This window comes from Triturus cristatus, chromosome 6 (assembly GCF_964204655.1).
Source record: "Triturus cristatus chromosome 6, aTriCri1.1, whole genome shotgun sequence".
Classification (NCBI taxonomy): Eukaryota; Metazoa; Chordata; class Amphibia; order Caudata; family Salamandridae; genus Triturus; species Triturus cristatus.
This window is the reverse complement of record NC_140589.1, coordinates 1521615035-1521640962: the sequence shown is the minus strand read 5'-3', so window position 1 is coordinate 1521640962 and position 25928 is coordinate 1521615035. Positions and strand designations below refer to the sequence as shown.

At 40.4% G+C, this 25928-nt stretch overlaps 1 protein-coding gene across 2 annotated transcripts in view; it reads right to left on the bottom strand.

Moving 5' to 3' along the window:
• LAMP5 (lysosome associated membrane protein 5) overlaps positions 1–25928 on the bottom strand; it is a 133553-nt gene that overhangs the window by 5505 nt on the left and 102120 nt on the right. The window contains exons 5-6 of one of the 2 annotated variants that reach the window (XM_085612658.1): positions 22854–23042; positions 19299–19344 (exon numbers count right to left, since the gene is read on the bottom strand). In XM_085612658.1, coding sequence (XP_085468784.1) covers positions 19299–19344; positions 22854–23042 — 235 coding nt within the window. The remainder of the gene's footprint in view (positions 1–19298; positions 19345–22853; positions 23043–25928) is intronic. The other variant, XM_085612655.1, reaches the window with a different exon arrangement.

The window sequence follows — 25928 nt, the reverse complement described above, 5'->3', positions numbered from 1 at the left end:
TTAATTGAGAGTATTTGTTTGATTGTCCCCTCCCATATTGTGCACCTATAGCTGGACATATCTTAATTGCTTCAGCTTGTGCCAATAAGCTAGCTTGCTATGAGTGCTCAAGCTTGTTCCCTACGCAGTGTCACACTGTTAGCTTCCACCCATTTATACAGCCATCGCATCCAGAATATCATAACCAACATATTGTCAGACAGAAATATTGAATCCTAAATATAATTTACCAAAATATCGTCAGAGTGGAGTTAAAAATAGACAATCTACACCCAATGGCAACATTTTTGTAAACCGTATTTAAGACACAATATTGTCTCTGATAATATTTTCAATACTAATTTTCTGATGTACTACTTAGAGCAAAGCAAAAAGCTAGTGCAGTGCTTCCCAAGCTTTTTAGATGCATGACCCGACTTTTAGAAAGACAAGCTTGTAAGACCCACCTAGCTGTACTGATCATGATTAGGGGGCGATTTTTTGTGTAATAGTAGACACGCTTTCAAAATGCTGTGTATTACTAACATACCATACTCTTTAAATTGTTTTGTATTCCTCTCTAACAGCAATTGTTTGTACATGGCACAACCTTGACCATGCCTTCGATATGTCTTTATTGGTTTGTGGCCAAAATCCGCCCATAAAAGTGGCAGATGGTGAACTGCACTGGAGCTGGAACACTTTTCAGAGTGGGCTGCCGGACCACTAAAATCACTGACTGAAATCACAAGGCTAGAAATTTTGGTCTTGATGCCAGTGATTTTAACAAATTTGAAAAATCTCTTCTGCGGCAGAGTATGCAGTAAAAACTTATATCCATTTGTGTGTTAAAACAAGGCCCAGGACTACATTTTGGACTATATTACCTTTGGCTGTCACCACTAGGTAGTTATAGTTAGGTAAGCTGTTCCATAGGAAAAACAATTTGTGCTGCTAGTAACTTTGGCACCATTTGACAAATCTCCACAAAATGTTTCTAAAAGGTGCTACTCTTCAACTAGTTTATGCATGGAAAGTTTCAAGGTGATCCATCAAGCGGGCTAGAGCAAAAAATGATGAACCAAATGAAACCACATTTGGCAGGAAGCTAGATCTTGGTCTGCAGACTGTGCTTTAAATCTATTCAGTAGTATTTGAGACATTAAGGTTAAAAAAATAAATGTATATCTGAAAAGCTGGGTCCGTAAGAGTCTCTAGAGACTCAAGCGAGAGCGCCAATGTGGTGTTTTGGGTCTCTGTGTGAGTGTGTGAGTGTCTTTCTGGATGTGTGAGTGGGTGGGTGTGTGAGTGGTTGTGTGGGTGTGTAAGTGGGTGTGTGAGTTGGTCCGAGAGTGGGATAAATGTTTTTAAATTAGGATCTGGATCCATTTGCCCATCGCGGATTCATACAAGGGCAACGCTGAGCACTGCAGAGGATCCGCGATCCTAGCACGACCCCAAAAAATGTTTTTGAGCAATTTCTTGCCCATGAGGGGTCCCTCAAAAGCTCCTACATCAGGCTTATTGGGTCAGGATACCTCTCTTGATCCCTTATATCCAATTTACTCTTTATCTCCCCACCTCCCCGCAACCGTATCTCGATTCACATAATGGCGGCTGCAACTTTTCTCTCGGGTTGATGCCAGCCAATCATGGCACTGCTGTTAACACGAGGATCCATAGATCCAGTGCGGTGGATCCGTTTCACTAGATATACATACATCTTTTTCTTTATTAATTCTAAAACTACTGAACAGATCTACACCAAATTGCAAAAAGCACTCTTTCTGGACCCAGATCTCGTCTTCTACAAAATTAGGTGTAATTCTGTTCAGCCGTTTGTGCTGTAGTCGTATCTAAAACCCCTGTTGGAAATTGAAGGAAAAACATTGTTTTTAGACCCCCCCCCTTTTCTCAGCCTCCACTTGACCCTAAAACAACCCAGAGAGCAGCTGTAGAGAGTGGCAAACTAGTATTGAAAATTTCATGAAGAGGGTGCCAAATTTATTAGCAAAGCAAAAAACGCTTTTGCTGTGGAAAGTATTAATCTATAATAATATGAGGCCATTGCCACAAAATTGCACTTTGTTAGATTGATGATTGAGATAAAATACAAAATAAAGTACTTGAAGAATGCTGGACTGTGCTGCTGCCTGCGTTTTATGCTTGTACATGAAAGGAGGACCTTTGCCTCTGTGATATTGGCGGTGAAGGAGTGTTTGGTGTTTATATTTCAAACAGTGATGTGGTGAAGGGCGCTGAAGTGCTTTACATGACCACCAGATTGCATTACATAAGGTCTGATTCATTTTGTTTTCAAGCAAATTTATGATTTGTCCAGTGCGAACCCATATTTCTCAATTTACATGTGAAAGTCATACACTAATTGGATGTTTGTGTATGATCACATATGGAGATAGTGGGATATAGAGATAGACAGGATAGTGGTAAAGGTGTAGTATGTAGCTGGTGGTGCATTTTGGAGCAAACTGTTGCAAATATATTACTAAAGCTTTGTGCAGTAACGTATTGTCATTTACAGACAGCACATTTTTCATTGTAAGGGCCACTACATTTGCACAGGAATACTGTTTTACTGATAAATGTATGTAGCTCACAAATGATAATGTATAGAAAGTGGGCTTCAGTGAATATTTCTCATGTGTGCATCACTGAGCAAAGTGGCTTGATTTATTTTGATCCCCAGCAAAATTGTCACATAGAACACTTTACAAACGCTTCTCACTTTGCAGTGTGGTCAAGAAAAGTAAACAACAATCCACTTGTTAAATGAATAGGCAGCAATTTGTCAGAAGAGATAGCCTGACTTTTAAGTTCCATATTAGAAGCACAGTAAATATGACAAGAATAATACAAAATGTAAAGTCATCCTTATTTATTGCTTTTCATGACCCTCCCCCAGAAATCGGCTGGCGACTCACAGTTTGAGAAACACTGGGCTAGTGACCTACCACAATTCAGAAGGAAGAGCAGGTTTAGAGAATGTTGGCCTAGGAAGGAAATGTGTCAGGTTGGAAAAAACCTACATTCCCAAATGAGTCACCACCGCGCCGAGTCGAAATAGAACCACGATGTACTCTTTCATGGGTAAACCACTTACACATCAGCACTTAACCTTTACATACACCCACACAGGATGAAGGCAAGCAAATTAGGGGGCCTTCCTCCACTCACAGGTATAGAATCAAAGGCATATGCCTCACAACTGTGAAACCATTGCCACTACCTCTAGCCTTGACATAGTCTAGGTTGAAGAGGCTATAACCATGCTCCACTGGATGGGGGAGTACACACAAAGCAACTCTGGCCACCCAAAGACCACATGGATGGCAAATAGCAATGAAAAGATGGTGCTCTTCTATTGGGTGTACTTGATTGTTAAGTTCACTAGAGAAAACAAGGACTAGTTAGAGAATAAAACTGGACACAGCAGGAATAACATAACATGTGTATTTGTAAAGCGCATGTTCACCCCTGACAGGGTATCTTGGCGCTGAATAGCAGATGTTTATTGTTACCCAACTCAATGGTACTAATTTTATTGAACTCAGACGGATGAAAGGCTGAGTGGACCCACCAGGATTTGAACCTGTGGGCACCCATGCTGTCGAATGTTTTTAAGGCGGCAATACTCGGTCAAATCCCATCTTCATGGAAGGAAGCAATTGTGGTACCTATTTTTAAAAAAGGAAATAGGAATGACCCCCCATGTTTCCGGCCAATTTCCTTAATAGATGCCACATGTAAGGTTATGGGGAGGGGGATTCTAGCACGTTTGGAGTCATGGACTAATGCTTCCGGATTAATAGCCGATACCCAATATGGTTTTAGAAAGGAGATGGGCACAAATGAACAGTGTCTGAACCTGTCCCTGATTATGGGCAAGTACAGGAAGGCCAGGGGGGTCTCGATTCACCTGGCCTTCATGGACCTGTCCAGCGCATTTGACACTGGTTGTAAGGGAAAGCTATGGACAATGATGGGGGAAATGGGCTTTGAAGAGCCCCTTATTACCCTATTACGCAGGCTACATGAATCCACCACTGTGGCTGTGCGCTTTGGAACAGGAGGCGAGAAGACCAGGCCCATTCCCTCCACGGAAGGGGTGCACCAGGGTTGTATCCTGGCCCCCTTCCTATTTCTTGTATATACTAATGGTCTAGAGTCATTCTTGACTAAACAGCAACAGGATTTTCCAGGAGTAGGAGGTAGATCGGTCCCTCTGATGTCCTATGCCAATGCTACGGCATTAATGACCCTGACGGCAAATAGTTTACAAAAGGCCCTGACCGCCTTCCCTTATTTTATGATAGCACTGGACCTCAAAGTAAATTTTGGTAAATCATTTATTATGGTTTGTGGTCCAGAAAAAACTAAGACTAGGAAGTTCATTGTGAATGGAAAAATCATTGAGAAGGTGCCCAATTTTACTTATTTAGGTAATGTTTTTAACAACAAATTGAGTTGGGATAAACTAATTATAACAAGGGCCCAACAGACCAGTAGAATAACAGAGGGGCTGTTTCGTTTTGCCTGTAAATTGGGACATAAAACGGTTACAGAAATGATAATTGTATATAAATCCAAATGTTTATCTGTAGCTACTTTTGGGGCTGGAGTATGGGGTTATCATAAGAGTTATCAGATTCAGGTTTTAGAGAACACATTTTTTAAAAGGGTTTTAATGGTTCTGAGTAGTACTTCAACCTCATTTTTTCATTCAGAGGTGGGCCTGGAATATGTGAAAGATAGGTTAAACATTGCACCCCTTATCCTATGGGCGAAAATCTGGTCTTCAGAGACTTTGACATTCACTAGGAGTATCCTTAAAGATTGTATGAATCTGGATTATACAATGTCACTCCCTTGGCTGCGTTATGTTAGGGATACCTTTTATAAGATTGGCCTAGAGGAATGTTATAATAACCCAGATACTATTGAGTCTAATATGAAAATTATTATAAAAAGTGCATACCGCACCGAATTAAGGATGTCTGACCAGGACAGGGGAACGTTAGATGATGGGGCATTAGGTCCCCAGCAATTTTATTTGTCTTTTAATTCGCATGTACAATCGTGTTTTCTGTTGACCAGATTTCGATTGGGAACACTGCATTTTTTAGTGGCCTATCCTAAACAGGCTGGTTGGTGTGAGAGACTAGCCCCCTGTCCTTGTAATAATCTGGCCAAACAGAGTACATTGCATTTTATGTTGTTCTGCTCCCAGTATAAATATCCTAGAGCACGTTTTATTAAACCTATATTGAACGTTATTAGGCCCTGCTCTTATCAAGAGGGCTATGCCTATTTAAGGGCACTACCTACGGCTGTAATCTCTAGTGCAGTACTTAGTTTCATTAGAACTGCATTTAGAATCAGGAAACGTTATGAAGTGTGAAAATGAATCTAATTTTATTCATTTTAGTAAGACTTTTCTTTTTAGTCAATTGTACAAACTGAAGTGGGGATAGCTATGGTGATTTTAAAATTGATTAATTTTGCTGGTTTATTAAGATCTATGGAAGGGAATATGTGTGAATTTTGTAATTGTTTTATTGTGTAAACCTTTATGATTCTAATGAATCGAATAAAGTTATTTGAACAGAACAGATTTGAACCGGTGACCATCAGGTCAAACACAGGCCCCTGCAGTGGATGCATTAGTCCACTGAGCCACTAGACCCAAATAAGGAATGAACACATTTTCTAAGATGTACTATAAACTTTCATCCTAGAGCCTTTATTTTTAAAATTGACACATCTTTTAAGGGGATGGGGGGTGGAGAGGCAGGATGCCGGGAAAATTGGTTTTTCGAGATGGCTGTGTGGCAGCCGTATGTCTGGAATGGTCTTTTGGGCGGGATTAGCTCACTGAGCTATTCCAAGAGAATAAAAAGATTAAAAGCAGTTACAAACTAATACTGTATTGGCCACAAAAATGCTGCAATAAACACTACAGTTTGCCTCAAAGATTCTAATTTAATGCCTCACAATCTAAAAATCAATGCCGCAATATGCTGCTCTCGAAAACTGAGCTAAAGGAAATTGTGAGTATGGGCAGCTCATTTAGAAATATTTAGAATAAGGTGTGAATATTCTAAAATATGCTGAGAAGAAATAGATATGGTAATAAGAAAAAGAGATTCAAAACTGTTCTGTATAAAGAAAATATCTGAAGCAATTGTGACAAGACATGGAGAAAGCTTTGATAAAATTTGCTATGCTTACAATAAGGTGTACAGTGCCCATGTCATGCTTACTTTTTTTATCTCCGTTTTTAGTTGTTTACTACTAACAAGACAAGCAAGGTAATTGTGTCCCAAAGCCAAGTTTGTCATGCAGCACACATAAGATCTCTTGCCTGGGTTGTAAACACTGTGGAACCTACTTTACTTGGTCTTCCTCTTGAGAGAGACCTTCAAGTTTTGGAATCAGTGTCCACGTTTAGATAGCAGACTGGGAGCTACTAAGAAAGGTTGCATTCAAACTGGCTCCCTGTTGGTAGGTCTTAGCCCGAAAATAAAGTTTATGGAATTATGCTCAGCAGGAACATAGATGCCATTCTACTGCTGTACTCCTCCGTCAATGGGTTATATTTTCAGTACAAATATAGTACCATCTGATGCCAATCTTACTTCATATTCTACAAGAATGGGCAAGCGAAATCCATTGGGGAGGTTACGAAATCTCCAAATGGTATTCACTCCTAGGCCTATATTATACATAGTGTCCTGGGCACAACAAGCTTTGTGCAGCCGTCGGTCACTATTGTATTATTAAAGGGGCTGTAGACTTGGGTGCGGCCCCTTCTATAATCCTAATAGCGCAGGCACACATGTAGCACCAGCGCTATGTTGAGAGGGTGTTCCAACACTTGGATGGGGGTGTGGCTCCATGTTTATGAGGAGGGAATCACTTTGCCTCTGCGCCCACACCATCAGCGGCGACTGACATTAATGGGCGTGACAGCCATCCTGAGGGGCGAGGCGAAAAGAGGAGATGAAACACTGAGTAGCTAGAAAGTCATTGATACTTGCTGCTCAGTGATAAAGTTGCCAGAATCTGTGCTGTCTTCTGGGGGGGGGAGGAGTTCGATTTTGATTGTGGCCTGATAGGCATGTGCTGAGCGGACGAGGTCTTCTTCGCCCTGAAGGCACAAGTTACAGCATTGACATCACACCGGGGGGACATGTTAGGTTGCATTGGGATGCACAGGGTTTCATTTGGGGTGTTTAATTCTAAGGCTCAGGATTGAACTAATCAATCAATCATAACAATCATAACATTTGTAAAGCGCGCTACATACCCGTGAGGGTCTCAAGGCGCTGGGGGGAGGGAGGGGGGGGGGGGGGTTGGCTGCTACTGATCGAAGAGCCAGGTCTTGAGAAGTTTTCTGAAGGCACTGAACTAACTGAGCTCCATTCATTTATATGGCAGTGGGAAGGGCATACCGATGGAGACAAGGTCAGAGGGGAGGCAACAATTGTAGGGCATCATGAGTTTGGAGGCAGGCTGGAGCCTGGGACAGAAGCACATGTGTGTGTCTTTATTTTATGCTACATTTGGAGTGTGTTGTTACGGAGAACAAGCTGCTTCCGCTCTCTTTGAGTGGACCGCAGCATTAGACTTTCTCCTCTTTCTCCACACATAATAGTCAGGAAAATATCACACCCATGAAAGAAAAAAGCAATGTGCTGGGACAAGAAGGGTAGGGACGCTGTTATCCGCTGTGCAGCCAGTGCAAAGGCACAGGGTCCAAGAGACAGAGGGGAACCAGCTTGCGTTTCCTGGCTCCACTTAAGGGACTGTCCTCTGTTCAGATATCTATTTCTTTTAGAAATACCCAGGGCTTGGCTGCCCTCCTGTGTGGGTGGATGTGAGGCCAGAGAGTGAGACAGGCCTCTGACGGGGAGGAGAAGTGGTGGACAGTGACCTGCACACGTCCTGTACGCAGGTTCGGCTCTTCAGTCATGAGCTCTTGGTGTGGCGCAGATACATGGGGGAGAGGAGGAGGTGCTATGGCCGGAACTGCTAAGGTTCTGGTCTCTGCGTCAGATCCGCACCCTGTGATCCTGGGCAAAGAACTTCATCTCCTGGTGCCTATAAAAAATGAATCCGCCCTTGTGTAATGTAACTGGTGCTCATGTAAAGTGCTGCAAAACCTTCAGGTCAAGTTTGCACTGACAAACACTGCAAAAATAAATTTATGACGAGGAAATGTTCCCCTACTCTGTCCACATTTTGTTCAAGTGTATGCAGTGCACTTGCCAATGACGTCCAGGACCGTGGACAGGCCTCAGCCTCAGTCTCAATTAATGTAGTCCTGGGCCTGCCACTGACTGTGTGTATCCTATTGAAGACACGCCCCCTTTATTTACCCAGGGCCTATCCTGAGCCTCAGCTTACACCAGAGATCTAACAGTGCAGGCTGCATGCAGAGTTTGTATTTATACTCCCCCGCCTCCTTTAGCAGCATGGTGGGTGGCCTCAGGTTGGCACTACCCATTGGCCGCTGGTGACATGAGACGTTGACAGGTGACACAGACAGGCCTGCCATTCTGAGTGCACAGGCCACACCAGCCGCTCTTGGTGACCTAACACTTACCAGCGTTGAACTCTACGTGTACCAGTGACTCACGTGCAGAGTGTTTGGTTTGAGTGAGTGAAAAGTGCCCAGCTCTCCTCCACTGCACTCTGATGGTGCTCTTTGGTGTCCCTGGTGTCTGGACGTTCATGGCTGCACCAGATTGTTCCATTGATATAGGGGTGAGTGGAAGCCCTTCCCTTATCCTCCTGTGCTAGAAGAGGTCGGATGTGCCTGAGTACAGCATTTCAGGCTCTGAGAAAAGAGGAGTAGTGGCACATTTGGGGAGAATGCATGGTCAAGAAAAAATCCAGGATGCATTGCAGATGAAAATAGCTGCCTGTGCTCTTACTGCAATCTTGGTGAAGGAAGAGGCCACATGACAAGTGAGGAAGCGGTGAGGCCAGATTCCAGAGACACGAGGTAGCACTGAGTGTCGTTAGCTCGTCTGTCTGTGTCCCGGGGAGATATTCCTGCTGTGCTTGGCATCTTGACCTGGCGTGGGATGGGCCTTTGGGAGACAGCCTTCTGTGGAGTTATGGTGTAGGAAGCAGTAGAAATAACTTCGCAAGTGAAACAGGCTAGTTATGGGCAGAGACATTGAAGAGCAGAACCTCAGAAGGTGCAGAGCTGCAGGCACCCGCATATGCTTAAACTGCACTTAAGTTGCCTGGTCATCACTCCTGTGTGCTGCACCGCTTTCTAGTCTTGTAACTTGACTGGCCTGAGGTCCCTTGCCTGCCCTGGCATTGTCCGCTTTTCTTCTGTGTGGCAGGCGGTAGTATTTCATTGTCTTCTACTCCTCTGCAGTAAGCACATTAACTCAATGAGCTATCCTTCTGACCTTGACTGGTCTCTGATGGTGGGGACACACTATCTCTTTACAGAAACAAGGGGTTATCTCAGGCAATGCTTTTAGGCAGTTGCAGTTGGCTCACTGGGCTCACTTTATGTGAACCCTTTGGACTGGGTTTCTCTTTTGTGCAATCAGGTAAATGCACTTATCAAAATAAGCAGGCCAGTTTAGTATTATGCTTGGGGTTCTTTTTGGTGTGCTTTTAATATTTTCTTGACATGTGTGTGTGTAAAATACCTAATTTGCATACCTTCTTTTCAAAATGTTTGATAATATTTATGCTGCAAAATCCACCATTGTAATTCATTTCGTTTTCAAAATGTTCTTGCAGGGGGAGAACAATGGCATTCCTCTTTCAGTTCAGGCTTCATCTCTGTGCTCGCCCGTGCATTCTACTAGAGTCTATGGGGCATATCTACAAGCCCGGCCGAAAAGCGGCGATAATTTTATCGCTATATCAGCAAGGTCACGCTATCACGTGAATCCTTGCCTTAGCGCCTGTTTACTGAACGCTCAGCTTTGCATCTCTAATGAGATGTAAAGTGGGCGTTCCTTCCCGAAATAACTGGAGAAATGTCGCTAACCGTCATTTCTCCAATTATCAAGGGAATCGCTAACAAGCATAGCGATAAGAAAAGTAGCGCTAACCATGGTTATCGCTACTTTCCTTACACCTGCTTTAGTTCTGACTTAGCCATTTAATCCAATGGGAGGTGGATTACATGGCTAAGACCACCCTGCCCTATCAGCAAGGTATCGCCGGTCACAGTGCGATTAACACTGGATTTCCAGTGATAATCACACTGTTTTCCAGCTAATGCTTGCATTTCTATCGCTTTGGAGATAAGCGTTGCTGATAGCATGCTATCTCCGCGATAGAAAGCAGCGATAGCCGGCGATAATTATCCCAGCGCTAAGTGTGCTTAGCGATAATAGTCGCCGGCCCTTGCTGATATGCATCTATATTTCCCTGCCACACCAGTTTTAAAATCCACTAGTGCCACTGCACACCATATTACAGAGGTGTGAACAGAGGAAAACAGGCCCTTAGAAGACACGCTGATAATGTGCCACGAAAAAGTGGCCCACTGTCAGTGGGCCTCCTGAGGACAGCCCTCTGGGGAGCGCAAAGGGGGTCCCATGGAACTTCCAGACATCCCACTGTAGGCAGGTTCAGTCAGTCATTCCATCTACCTGCATGAGTGCATGTGTGTCCTCTTTAAGAAGTGCAGTCGGCTGCCACCTGCACTGTGAAACACTGTGCCGCTTGGAAGAAGTTGCTCTGTATTTTGCTCAACACACTGCCCCAGTAGATGCAAGTTTGCAGCTGTGCTTGGGGCAGCGTATTGATTGTAATAGGATGCACTGTCCCTGATTGCACCCTGTGCACCTGTTTAAAGGTGAGCCGTGGAGCAAACAAGTACTTCGCACCCATTGCATTTTACAGGTACTGGTACTTCTTTTGCCATATCTAACCATTGTTCACCTTCATTACAGGCCATTAGCATTTCGATTGGCAGACATATCAACTTTAATGGGAAGCAAAATTGAACATACTATTGCTGTTCCACTCAATTTACTAAGAAATAAGTGAGATGCCTATTACCAGTGCTTTCAATGGGAAAAAATAAGTGCAGGTACTCATTAGAATAGAGACGTGGCAAGTGGGCGGGGCTAGGGGTGGGGCAAAGAGCAATAAACCATCGTACCTAATGACTTATGTACCAGTTGCAGCACATGTCAAAACACACAAGAAGTGCGTTTATGGCAATAAAACAGAAACCAAGCTCACATAATTACATACGCCTCATAAGCAGAGCGGAATGTGTCCTAGAGGAGAAACCTAACCTGCGCCTGCTGTGCCGTGGATCGGGGTACCGGTACTCTCCCTGGCTACAGAGAAGTGCCGGTACTGACGGCAAAAAAATTCGGAAGTGCCGGTACTCAGTACCGGTGAGTACCGGCCCATTTAAAGCACTTCCTATTACTTCAATTTCCTAATATGGTAATGTCAGGAAGGAATTCATGGATAGGACAGCGCAACTATAATCTGTCAGAGGGCTGCACATAATAACTTTAAGGACTCTTGGAGTTTGCAAATTTTCACTGACTGAATAAATACATTTTCAAAATGCTCATTGCCCTAATCCTGTCTCTTTGTGCTGGTCGTAAAAAGACTAAACCTCAGTTTTTCTTGAGCCTGTCTCTAAGAAAAAAAGGACACCACTTCTGTTAGGATTTGTTTTCAGACCAAAATGTATCCATATATCTTTTACTAATGCAAGTAGATGGCATACACACATAGGTTCTTGGAGCTGTCACAATGCTCTACTATTCTCGGGTAACTGCTCCATATCTCAAACAATCCTTGCCTATTAAGTTCTCTATCGACCACACCACCTGCCATGAACACCAGTTTTCATGCACTTGCTTTACTGTTGCTACTAAGCAGGCTAGTTATGGAAGCCCTTCCTGCTGCCTTTGGAACTCAGTTAATATATTGCTATGGTTAGGGTAAGTTCTGAGTGTGCCTTCCCACTGATCAAGTGAATAGAATAGAATCTGATTCACACTCTGGATACAAAACTAACTCCAATAAGACACAGATTATCCACTCTTAGTCCAATCACACTGTACATACATTAGCAGCGTGTGCTGTGTGTAAGTACTTAGCTGTGAAGATCCGCTTAAACTTGACCATACTTGGTCTAAATGTTAAGCCTTTGGTAGCTGAAATCAAACTGCTTTCACTTGGAGAGCAAAACTACATTGCAGGTCTTATAAACGAACTAAGGTGGGTATTTAACATTTGGTGGACTAGGTACTCTGCCACGCATTTGGAAGAGCATTCTGTCCACCAAACTGAGGATTAATTCGCTCTTTTTAGGGTTGGGCAAAACATCCTTGTTTACACTGGTGGAGCCCCAGCTAGCTCCACTGGTAGAATTTACGTCCTTTACAACTGGAAGAAGATAGATTTGTTAGAAGGCTGTTGCGACTTCTCCAATCGACTGCAACTTTCATTTCTGCTAGGCGTTATCCTTGCCATGCATTATTATTAGTATGAATCTGAATCTATTATTTTCCTGGGCCCCTATTTGGGCCAAGGACTATGTGGCCTCATCTAAAGCTATTCTAAAGAAAGCAATCCTTACTTTGTAATGCTGTAAAACTGATAAAATAGTTACAAAGAAGTCACAGCTAGGTCAACAGCCGAGCTATCATATTCACAGGTAATTATGCATGCATCTACAAAATGCTTAGAAGGACCTGGGTGGTATATTCTCTGTGATACAAATGTATATATGTTGTAAATGTGATTTCTTTAATCTATGAATAGAACACAATGAGAAAATCCTGCATTAATGGTTATTTCATTCTTTGTGACTTATCAACACATTCTTTATTTTATTTGCCATCTTGGCAATAAACTGAGGATAATATCAAATAGAAAAATATTACAAACAAACCCAAATAGGATTTCCTGATTCATATTTCTGGTTGTTAGATTAAATCACATATCTGATCAAGGCTGACCATAACTTAAATATAGTTAGCAGATTTTTTAATATGGTATTTTAAGGGTGGGATGCATAGTCAGATTTGTATTATTTGTGCATATTTTAATTGAATTATCATCATTGCATATTTTTGTTATGAATGAAATTGTAGATGTATACTTAATAATGTATTTTGATTTAATGAATTTCTCAATCAATGTAAATTATGTTACTGGAGTTTATTTATCTTAATTGTTTTGTAATGTAGTTTGTATACGACTTGAGGATGATTTTAATATTCAAACAGCACTTCTAACAGACTTTGACATACCTAAAAGGTACATGAAGATCTTAAATGTAATATTTAGGATTGTTAGTAAAAACTGTAGTTACCCCCACCACAAGTAGGGTTTTTAAAAATATATTCAGTATTCACTAAAGTATTCACTAAAGAACCCAGCATGTATAGATTGATTCCTTTGTTGAATGTCTCAAAAAAGACTTTCCTCACAGTGATGCTGGTCCATTGGAAAACTTGAAAATTAAGAAATTAATGGATTATCTTGATCAATAAACTAAGATTTAGGAAGTTAGTTGTACCATGCATCATTGTTGTGCATTGAATTGATGGTCCAGAGGTCCATACCGTCTCTAAAGGGAAAGGTATTCTGCTGTTTTGACAACCCACACGAAGAATTTGATTGGGTGAAGCATTCAATACTGAGGGTGAAGATACCATGTTTAGGACTGGACTAGGACTTCCTGTAGTTGTTAATTCCTTTAGTTATTGGCACTAGACTGCAGGGTTACATGAGAGATAGAGGATAACAATTGGTAAGAATACAGTTAGCTAATAGCTTACACAAGGGTTATATAGTAGCCGCTATTTAGTTTTCCATCATATGGATGTTCTGGTTGCAATAGGCATTTCTATAAGGTTTAATGGAAGTGTAGGCAGCCCTTTACTGTAACCTTATAACTCAATTTCAACTGGCCAAAGATTGAATAGCCTACAGAGACTGATTTATGCTCCTGTATATTACAGCCAAGTGGAAAGACTAACCATAACAAAGTCATAGTCGTTGGGAAAAGGATGATAGCATTACATTAGTGCTTCCAATGTGAGATGATAAAGAAACCCTCTTCTAACAATTATCTTGGAGGTACATTCTTCCAAATGCTTAAATGGAGTACTTGAAACAATCATGTTACGAATGCATCCTGTATGGTGGGTGTATTTTCTAAGATAACTACTCTGTATTTCCTTATATTCTGGTGTTTAATCTTTAAATCTTACCCATAGTAATGCATGGTACTCATATTTTGGCTAGTGATGAGAAGTAGTATTTTAAATAATGGAAGGCCTTTGCAAGGGACATATGTTAAGCCTGCTTCGAGTCACATTAATGTATTTGTTAGGAACAGAGTTAGGGAATTCTTGTCTAAATGTTTTGGAGACCACAAGCATTCTCAAATTGACTTGTATAGATATAGTGTTCTACAACTGGAATAGGAACATATTGACAATTTAAAATGCTTACAAGAGGGGGATGAAACACATCTGGAAAACATGTGCCCAGCTCATGACTGTATAGAACAGTTTGCCTTACCCTTCCATATTTTTCTAAACTCCCCCTACCTTTTTGCCTTCAGACCTCCTGTGTTTGCTGACTTTTTTGCTGGCCATAGGACTCTGCACACTTTACCACCACTAATCAGTGCTAAAGTGTGTGTTTGTTCCCTTCTTTAAGCATTATAACCTTTGGCTTGTCCCCAATTGGCATATTTAATTTACCTATAAGTCCCTAGTAAAGTGGTACTACATGTGCCCAGGGCCTGTAATTTAAATGCTACTAGTGGGCCAGCAGCACTGATTGTGCCATCCACTTAAGTAGCCTTTGTTTTAGGCCTGCTATTGCAGCCTGTGTGTGCAGTTTTAAACTACGATTTTGATCTCACAAACTAAATCTTTTGAAAGCCCAAACCGCCCTTTTTAATACATATAAGTCCCCATTAGGGTAGGCCCTGGACAGCCCAAAGGGCAGGGTGCAGTGTCTTTAAAAAGTAGGATATGTACTTTTAAGGTTTACATGTCTTTATAATGAAAAACCCTAAATTCGATTTTCACTAGGGCAAGCCCTACCTCGCCTAAACATGGAGTTACCTTGTTACATTTAATAAGCTGTAACTTCGAAATGGGAACAGGTAAACAGTTCATATTTGGTGGCTTTGGAATTGTAATGAATAAAGCCCTCTTTGGTGGGTGAAGTCAGATTTTTTATTGCAGTTTTGAAATTACCAGTTTTAGAAAGAAGCATTTTGCTACTGCAACCATTTAGTGCCTGCAGCATGTCTCTGGGTCACATGACTGGGTATAATTGGCAGTTGGACTTTGAGTGTTCCTCTCAATTAGCCACACACAATAGAGAGATTGGGTGTGCCTGGATGGGCAATCACTGGCAGGAGGGGAGGGCAAAGTTAGGCACAGCCCCACTAACACCTGAATAGGCTGTCTTACCTTCACACAAAGGATTGCATACCCCCTGTAGTTAGTTTGGAACCAAAACAGGGGTTTCAAGAAACCTGTGCACCTCATAGGTAAACCTCTAGAAGCTTCTCCAACTTCAAAGGAGGCACCAGGTATAATCATTTGACCTCTGACACCAACTCTTCAGTACACTGCTGAACCTGTGAATCATGCAGAAGAAGGACTGCTGTGCTGCTTTGCTGTAAGAAGGACTGCTACTCTGCTGCCCTGCTACTCAGCTACTCAGCTGCTCTGCTGCTCTGCTTGCGGAGAAGGAAGATTGGACCTGCACCCTGGCTGTGGTGACTCCAACTGTCCGCCAGCTGAACTCCTGTTCTGAGCTGCAAGAACAATAACAAGCTCCAGAGGCTCCCTGCTATTGCCCAGCTGACCTGCTGCCTGGGCCTGCAACTAGACCTGCCTGAGCCCTGCTGGCCTCTGCTGGATTGAGTTCCTGACCCCCAAGTGGTGTCCCTCAGGTCTTGGACCCTTGGTGCGGCCTCAGTTGAGCTCCCCTGAAGTTTTTGGGCTCTTCACATCTGCGAATGGACCCATTGGTGCCAAAACCTTGCTGTTTGCACCCATCACCAATTCGAAGTTCAGGTGAACCAAATCTTCACGGGACAGCATCAATTGCTCACAGGGACCGCCAATGTGAACCACGAGCAAGGACTGTCTGCAACACCGACAGAAACTTTTTGCTACAGCAAAAACTGTCCACAACGCCAAACCTGCTCTTCACGATACTTCGACAGACATCTGTGACGCTCTTCCTTCTCCTTGCGGCACCTTCCACCGCGAATATAACTCATTGGGCTGGACTTGAAGGTAACTCTTTCAGTGGGACTAACATGGACCCTCTAATTTTGTCTTACACTACCATCCCCTATAAATAATTTGAGACCATTTCCAATTTTGTTTTTTAATTATTCTTGATTGGCTTCTTTTGCTTTTCACAAATTTAATCTTATTACTACTACCTGACTGTCTGTGACCATACCTGAAGCAATGAAACTCAAGCTTGCCAACTTGGAAAATGACATAGTGGTTGAGCCCAAACAGTTCTACAAGGAGAGAGAACTTCCAGCCAAGAAGGGTACCAAGATGTTGGAGCTGCAGGAAATTCTGAGGGTCTAATGGAAGGTTCACCAGTCGCTAACAGCAGCAGAGGAGCATGGTGATGAGGTTGATATGAAGAGCAGGATCAGGAACCAGACTTTTTGTCCGGTCTTGCACAACCAGGTAGCCGCAGTTGTCACTTTGTGTTTTTTTGGCTCTTTTTCAATTAAACCTTTAAAATTGCAGATCTCCAGTCCTACGAATTGGATATTTTTGGTTTTGGGTTCAAATAATTTATTTAATTTTACTCTATTTTTCTAAATTGGAGTGGGGTTTTTTGTTGTTGTGTTTTACTTTATTACTGTTTGAAGGGCTGAATAAATACTTTACACATTGCCTCTAAGTTAAGCCTGACTACTCTGTGCCAAGCTACCAGAAGCTTGAGCACAGGTTAATTTGGGGTTTTCTTTTAACTTCACCCTGACAAGCATTGTGGTTCCTGCATGAGTAGGGTTTCACCCACCTCCAGCAGTAACCCAATCACTTACACAGGTATTCAGCGGTGAGGATTTGGACTTGTGGCTGTGCAGTAACCTAAATTCTTTCAAGAACCAACTGAACATGAATTTAGTCTATTTATGAAGAGGAAAATGATTGTTTCAAATGCCTGGAAGGTTTCTGATCCTATGTGGTTCACAAATGCCTTCAGTTGCTCATCACATTTTTAGGTAGAAACTGACAAGGTATTACTTCTGAAATGCTTTAAATGAAAACATGAACAGGGACAAAATGAATTAGGGTACAGCCCATTCTATAGTGGTCAGTTTAAGGAGGCCTGAATGAGCATAGAAGGTGGGAGAGACAGACATGTGAATGCCACTTAGATACTCTATAAATATAAAATTGCTTATACTTTGACTCTGTCCATGGTAAGCTCAGCCTGCTCAAAGAATTGTGAAAAACCTTTTCCTAAAACACGTCACAATTAGACCTCATATGTAGCTGTTGTCTAACTTATATCTAGATAGAAAAAAACAATTGCTGAGTAAGAAACTAATACATGTACTGAAACATGCCTGGTTTTGAAGACTTTAAAATGATTATCTCATAAATGGAAATGTGTTTGAATGCAGCAAGCTACAAAGTGCTGTATAAGAACGAAGATATGGTTCAAACCATCTTGGAGTCTAATATCAGTCTTATGGATTTTAAAACTGTGTGTTTATCTTAACTCTTGCTCAGTTTAATATTATTCTTGTTTGAGTGTTTATGTATTTTGCTATTACAAACGTGGTTGAAATTATAGCAGGTGGCGAATACACTGTGTCAATAAATAATAGAGTGTGTTAACAAATGAATCTCACAGATTTATGGCGTCATGTAGATTTTGGCAGTGGGTGCCTCGTCATAAATTGGTGGAACTCCAGTCAAGACAAACTCTTGGTTTATATGCCTCATTTAGAGGTCGGTGGTCAGGGTTCTGGTAGCAGAGCTCCTCTGGCATCATCACAGAAACAGTTGACCTACAGCCTGTCTGCCACAGGGCCAATGGTTCAACGTATATTAGAAGGACCATCCTATTTAAGGCAGTCCTTCCAACAAACATTTTGTCTGTTCAGGACTGATAGGGAAATCTTGCAGTCCAGCATAAGGCGTCATACACAAGGGTAGAGAGAGGACAAAAGAACCTGGTTGTATCCTCCCTGTAATAAATTGTAAACACACAAAGAGGACCAGGTAAGATTTATTTTTATAATGTGGTGGTTACCATAAGTAAAATCAAAAGAAATTTTGGAGTAGATGGCTCACCCACAACTTGTCGTGACGTGCTTCATCATAGGTGAATATCCACACCACAGAAGTGAATACCACTGTGGTGAACTCAACCAGTACTGGAGTTCTTATATAAATAACAACTGGATGATAGCAGCAATCCTGATGAATACAAATATCTTAGTGTATAATCGAGGAATTTCCCTTCTCTTTTAATTATCGAATACCCTAGATATGGCTAAAAACAAAACATCAAGAGTGTCTGGTGGGTTAAAATGAATAATTCACCCTTACAATAGTACCAACATGATTTGGCCTTTCTTCAAAAGCTCATACGGGTCTGAGGCCATCGTCATGGCTTTTTGCATCCCTGCCTAGGTACTCAATCATGGCAGGCAGCAAATTGGAGGCATAATGCTCTCACCTATGTGTAGTCTCCTCTTGAAGAAGAAATACTAACTTTAGGGTGTTTCTGAAAGTCTACCGGCCGATCAGGGAGACACTCCCCTGTAGTCACACAATCGTCAAGATGGATGTGTCTGCAAATTCACCTAGGATCAGACCCGTTTGCCAGCCGCTGTACCTTCTCTTGCTAATGTATTTCTTATTAGCAAGAGTGTATCCATAGTTTTTATAAAGGTACCGTATTTAAGACGAACCACAATGACACACATACCAATGACATTGAACATAGACTACAGTGGCACATACAAGCAAACAAACGTACAAAAGACCACAATGGCACCTCTAACCAGTGACATACAAAAATAGTCACAATAGCATAAAAACAGCAATACAGAGGAAGAACTACAGTGGCACATACATTTAGCAACATTGAATAAGTACTGCAAGAGCAGATACATCCACCAATACAGAAGAACAAGTACAGTGGCAAATTCAACCAGCAACATCAAAGAAGACCCACAATGGCACATACAATCAGCAACATATAAGAAGGACCACGATTGCATAAGCAATCTTTTTGTGGGGCACACTCACAATGAAAAGAAACCGTCCAATCTGTCCTCAGGAATGAAGTGGGAGCCTGAGTAAAGTAATGAAACAGCTAATCAAGAAAAAGTTTATAAATGCTGGATTATATTTGTCAAATGCTATTTTTTTTAAGAAACTTTTTTTTTATGTAGCTTTTTTCTATCCCATAATAAAAAATATTTTCTTTAAAAATAGCAAAACACATAATATAGAGCTTTTACATACTTACTTTTCATATCATACTTAAAGTAAGCAGTTTCGTATAATGCAGAACGTGTTGCGTTTAGAGGAGGAAACCTTGTTTTCAAGATGGCTTCTGCATTCATCAAATAGTCCCTTCCACTTAATGTAAACAATGGATCACATCCATTGCAAAGGACACACCACGTAGGAGGTGGGATGATAGACCAAGCAGCCAATAGCTTGCAGTGAAAGATGTTTACTCCTCTGAAGCTCACTGTATTTAGGCCCTCTTTGCTGAAAAGCCTGCATGAGCAAAATTGAGAGGTACTCTCAAAAAAGTCCATTATTAAAAGAAGCTAGAAGATGAAGTATTCTTTCTAGGTGGTGAAAGTAATAGGAATAAACAAAAAAATGCTGTACAGTAGATACGCCTGACATGGGGCTAGTACTTTTGTTGTAAATTTAAGAAAACGCATGTGAATGTTTTTACTCTGTAAACAAAAGATGCCATAAATTATAAAAAGTATAATTATGACAGCAAAGTTAGGCAAATAAATGTGCAAGTGCAAATAGTGAATGGCATGGTGTCCACATGGCAAACAAAAAAATACATAAATCAGAAATTAAAATGTAAGCATGTCAGCAAAATACAAGCATCAAATAACGCCCTGGTTCTCAGGGCACATCTGTAGTTAATCAAAAGGACGAAATGATATCCCATCACCAAAACCTAATGGAACAATGTTACCATCTTTGAAATACTACAGGCTCAATGGAACGGCCACCTAAACAATGGCAAAGAATGAAAAATATATGCATGGGCGATCCAAATCCAACTCCCTCTATATGTAATTTTATTGTACATCTTGAAAGTATTGATAACATGAGGACCCAAAGAGCAAAATCTGTAAGCTAAACCAAAAAAGGAGAGATGCTATCACCACAGCATCTGTCAAACTGCTATGTTACTTTGAAAGATGCACCACAGTTACTTGAACATTTCACAATTCTGTAGCATGTGCCCCTGCAGAGTGCTGATTGATTAGACGTAACATGGATGCTTTCATGCCATTTTAAAATACTCTTTCCCTATACTTAAACCTGTAACTGTGTAATTAAGAGTTGACAGCCTCCTATTCGGCAATCTTTAGGACCCAGAAGTAACTATTGGTGAACGCGTAACTCTGCATTGGGATTCATATGAACTATTCCCACGAGTTGGAGGATTAGAACAAGTGGACGGGTTGCCTGTCCAGAAATAAAGCAGTACAGTTATCTCCTCTTTTCTTTAGAATTTACAAGAGTATGGACTTGTTACCTCATATGGGTGTAATTGTCTACTAGAGCAACATGAAATAGGAAACACTTTGAGTTGTACGTTTTCACCCTGAGGAATTAGACAAAAAAGAGCTTTGAGATGATTCTTTGGTACTCAGGTATTAACTTCTTTGCATAAGGCAACAGGAAGGGCTGTGGGAGCATAGAGCACTTTTACCATAAAGTTTCTTTGTACCTCACTTGCCTTAAGCTGGTGTATTGCATGTGACAACATGCAAAACACTGAATCATGTGAGGACTCCCAAAGCCCATTCTGATGTTATAGATGGGTATGTGTCTCAAACAGGGAAGTTTACAATGGGTTAGTTAATAGGCATTCTAATTCTACCAATAACAGCTTATATTTTTCTATATTAAACTGTCTTATTTCCTTGAAACTTTTGTAGCACATCTACCCGTTTTGACAGCAGAAGAGATACTAGACCCTGGTGAAATTTTAATTATGGCAGCAAAACTCACAAAAGTATTGAAATTCATATTACATGATATTCATAAAAAATGTCAAAATCATGCATTGCATCACTTTGCAAATATTTTTAGCTCACATCGCCAATTGAAAAGAGTTGTGACTTGCGATTGGCTCACACAGTGAACGTCTCACTGAGAGACATTTTCTACTCAAACCAGTCTCCATCCAGTAATTTGCATGACTTTTCAACACAAGGTATGCATGGGTATAAAACAAAAAAGTGACACAAGATACTGGAAAATCAGATCTAGCTAATTTGTGAAATTTTCATGGAATTTAGGGAAACTTTGCGAGAACAAAATGATGTGATTTCTCCCGGCCTACCTACTTGCCAAGTGTACATGCAGGACTGGATAATACTTCCATTGATGGTGTGCCTGCCAGAAATGGTGGAGACTTCTTATTGTTGGAGCTATGGGGCTGCCTGCTTTGTGAGCCTCAGGGCATGAAGGCCTTGACAATAGTGTGTGTTTTCTGTAGTATGTTGTAATCAGAGAGGACATTATTAGGTCTCCATTTCAGCTCTGAGGATATCTTTGTCAGATTTGCAGAAAGATTATTGTATCCCACTGCTGCTATCACCATCCCTTTGCCCACAGCCAAAGTAGGAGGTTTCATTTAACACCTGGTGGGGGCCTATGAAATGAATGAGGGGAGTGCAGGATTCCAGAAGACTTTTATTTCAAGTTATTTACTGAGTGGTCCACTAAAGTCGATTTGGAAAAATTGATGCATCCTTGACTCTGGCTGCAACCAGCTGTCACTCAAAAATCTAGACTCTAAGAATCACCATTGAGGAGAAATGGCTAAGCAACTGCCATGCGGATCCATCTTGTTTTGAATTAAGAAATAGGTTGCCTGTGCTAAGAGATCTCAAAAATGTCACACAAGGTATTACTTACTGGGCCTGGGGCTAGCAATACTGGACCTAGAGCTTTGTGCAGTGTGTGTGGGCAGCTGCACCCAGCATCCACCTGCCCTCCTCATGCTCAACCGTAATAGCAGTAAATGCCACATCACTTTCACTGGCATGAGCCGTAATCAAAACTTGCCCACCAAATGCAATGTTTATGACCTAACCATATTTATACCAATAAGTAACAACCACTAAATGCATAATGTAATGACAAAACAACACATGCTTAAAACGCTAAATATTATTATATTCATAGCCATCTCTTTCGTTGTGTTAAGGGTAATGGGTATGTAAACTTATCTGAAGGATTATTTACAATATGTGTAATTGCATCTGTCACATGAAGGGTGACGTTATCAGCATTTCATTTGATGTGCAAATTATGGATTACAGGACTGTGGTGTGAGTTATGGAGTTTGGAGCTAACCATAATTTATGAATTTCAGTGGAATTTCAGCTTCAATTTGAAACTATAACTGTAATTTAACTGTGCATTTTTAAGTGAATTTATCTGTTTTTATTCAGAGACATAAAGTTGTTCCAACCATAGCTATCCGTAATTGTACATTAACCTTGATTTTTCAGGGAATATATATTCACACACGTGCATAAGCATAGTCAATCTGATATAACAAAAGTAGCTTAATGTTCTTACCTTCACTGAAGACAAAATCATTCTTAATGTCAAAGGGCTGGATGCGAACCTCTGATAACAGCAGTGTCACGGCCTTCTGGTGGTCAGTGGAGATCAGTGAGAGAGTTTGCTGAGCTTTACATTCATAGGACCGGCCAACAGAAGTAACCAAGGCAGAGAGATGGTGGGTTGTAGCTGTATACTTTCCCGCTAAAGACAAAACAATCATTAATAAAAGCAAGCTGCTAAATACAATAAAATCATTGTAGAGTAGTAGCACTAGAGGAACATGAATAAAAATAGTTCAGGCATATATATATATAATAAAAGTCCAATATCTATTGATTTCTGATTTATTTAAAAAATAATAGCTACATTTTGCAGTTTAGAGAAAAAAATGATTGTCTTACATATTCCTGGATCTCAATAAGCTACAATAGGCATTCTAAAATGTTTGTTTGTTTGATGTTGTTAATGGATTTTGAGATCTATTTTCATATTATTCACTGGCTAGCACCGTTAGAACCAGTGAACAGTGTTATGTTCAATGGAGTAGCAAGAGTATCATTGGGCCTTTGTGCAAGAAAGGAAGATGAATCATGACTTCTATTTAGGTAGCAAAATAGAGTAATAATGAAAGTTCACTGGACTCTTCAGGTTCCTGTGTCACAGTGTCACTGCACCTGCTGCACAATTGATAACTAAGCCCCTGTTATAGATACTGAACTTTAATTTCCATTTACTGTTCTCTTGTTCTTTGGAAGTGACCTAAGGAGATATATATATATATATATATATATATATATATATATATATATATATATATATATATATATATATATATATATATATATATATATATATGAAGAAGTCTCGTTCCACAAAGTTTTATCACTCAGACAAACAAACGAGAGTGGACCCAAGATAAGTGCTCGTTTTCTATTTTATTCCTTTAGAAATATCGCCATGACGCGTTTCGACAGCTCCCTGCCTTGATCACATGACAGCGTTACTTCGTGTGCTTAGTCTATTTAAAGTGACGGCATCCAATCATATAATCCATAGACATAGAAAACATCAAACAATGAATAGTTTGCAAGATGTTTCAAATATTGAACATTGATTGCATAAATACATAAAAAATGATCAAGCTAACAATTTTAGAGTATAAACATATAAATACAAATAAAACTCAGTCAGCAGCACCTTATTGTAAAATGCATATATATACAATAACATAATCAGAACCTAGTAATTTGAATAAATCATAACTCGCTTTGTTCTTAAATTATGTCTTAATAAATTAGTACCGGGCATATCACAATTATATTGATAATCTTCAGAAATAATTTGCTTCAATGCAAAAAGAGACCGGCATTATCTAATGTCTATTGTATTGATTGGACCCAATTTTCAAGTGCCTAAACTGTGAGAAAAATATTGAATTTTGAAAAATCCCTCAAAATCCAAAAAGCTTTTTTTTTACCCTTCTTTTTCGTGTATAAAGTGCTCGTGCTATAATTAATAAAATGATATCATGTTCCCTTTGCCTCGTTTATTTCTGACTAATTTCATTTCCAAATTGAATTTAGAGGCAATGAAGGGTTTTTATTGTATAAGTGTTGAGACTAGGGTCCAGGAGAATATAGCAATAATATTATTTATATGTTGAATAGGTTATATTTCAGAGGAATTGATTCCCACTATTGTACTTAAAATCAATATAAATATGTATATAAATATTAAATACATAAAATGTTAATAAATACAATCCAATTACTAAAATCTACCCTATAAAACCATTTAAACATTAAAGCATATAAACAGAATAAAAAGAAGATAAAAGGAGGATAAAAGATCGTAGTGCTCAGCATATCTGTTTGATTGAAAGTAATGCATTGGGTTACAGTAGGACTATTTGTTACAGCTTATATACTATTATACTTGTTCTTAGTCAAGGTAAGTATGCAAATCTTCACTAGTATTGAGACCACCTGGATGTTTAGTATCCATCTCTAAAATATATTTTGTTTCAAGGCGCCTTAATTTTTGTTCACGATCCCCTCCCCTTCTTAGGGCTGGGATGGCATTGATGACAAAATATTTCAGGAATTGTAAATTACTGTCATGATGCAATTTAAAGTGCCTAGCCACAGGGTAACTAGGGTCATTGTTGACGATGGCCCTTGTATGTTGTAAAATGCGTTTATGGACAGATAGCTTAGTGCTGCCTATGTATGATAGATTGCAACTACACTGTAGAACATAAATAGCATATTCTGTCCGACATGTCAGGTGTTGTTTTATATCGAAAGCTTTATCACAAAAAGCAGTGTGATATGAACTTTTGTTTATGCCATACTGACATGCTTTACAGCTGGAACATTTAAAGAAACCATTTCTGGCCACCAACCATCCTATTTGCTGTTGCTCTTCAGGGTTTTTTCGAACTAGTGCATTTGCCATTGAGGATGATTTCCTATAAGTTATAGCCGGATGTTTAGGGAGCAATGCTCCAATTACTGGGTCATCCTGGACTATAGGCCAATTTCGTCTAATAATGGCTCGCAACTGTTGTTCCTGTCTAGAGTAAGTTAGTATCAATCTGGTTGGTTCCTTACCCGCTTCACCTTTATCAGTACGGGCTTTCTGGGGTTTGCTGTTAACCTGTAATAGATCTTGCCTGGTGCGTTTCCTCGATTTAACTATAGCAGCATCAATAGATGCACTATTGTATCCTCTTTCTAGGAATCGCTTTTTACTTTCCAGTTGTTTCTCTTTTAAATCAAAGTCCTCACTGCAAACCCTACGAATGCGCAACATCTCTCCATATGGAATACTCTGTATTAAGTGCGGAGGGTGCGCACTAGACGCATGCAACATAGTATTTCCTGCCGTATCTTTTTGGTACAGAGATGTAGTCATATTGTCATTTACTATGTTAATTTGTACATCTAAGAAGGTTATATTTGTATTACTGACATTGGAGGTAAAATGCAAATTGACATCATTGTTGTTTAAAGATGCCACAAATTCATGTGCCTCATTCTCTGATCCACTCCATATGACAAACAAATCATCAATGAATCTAAGCCA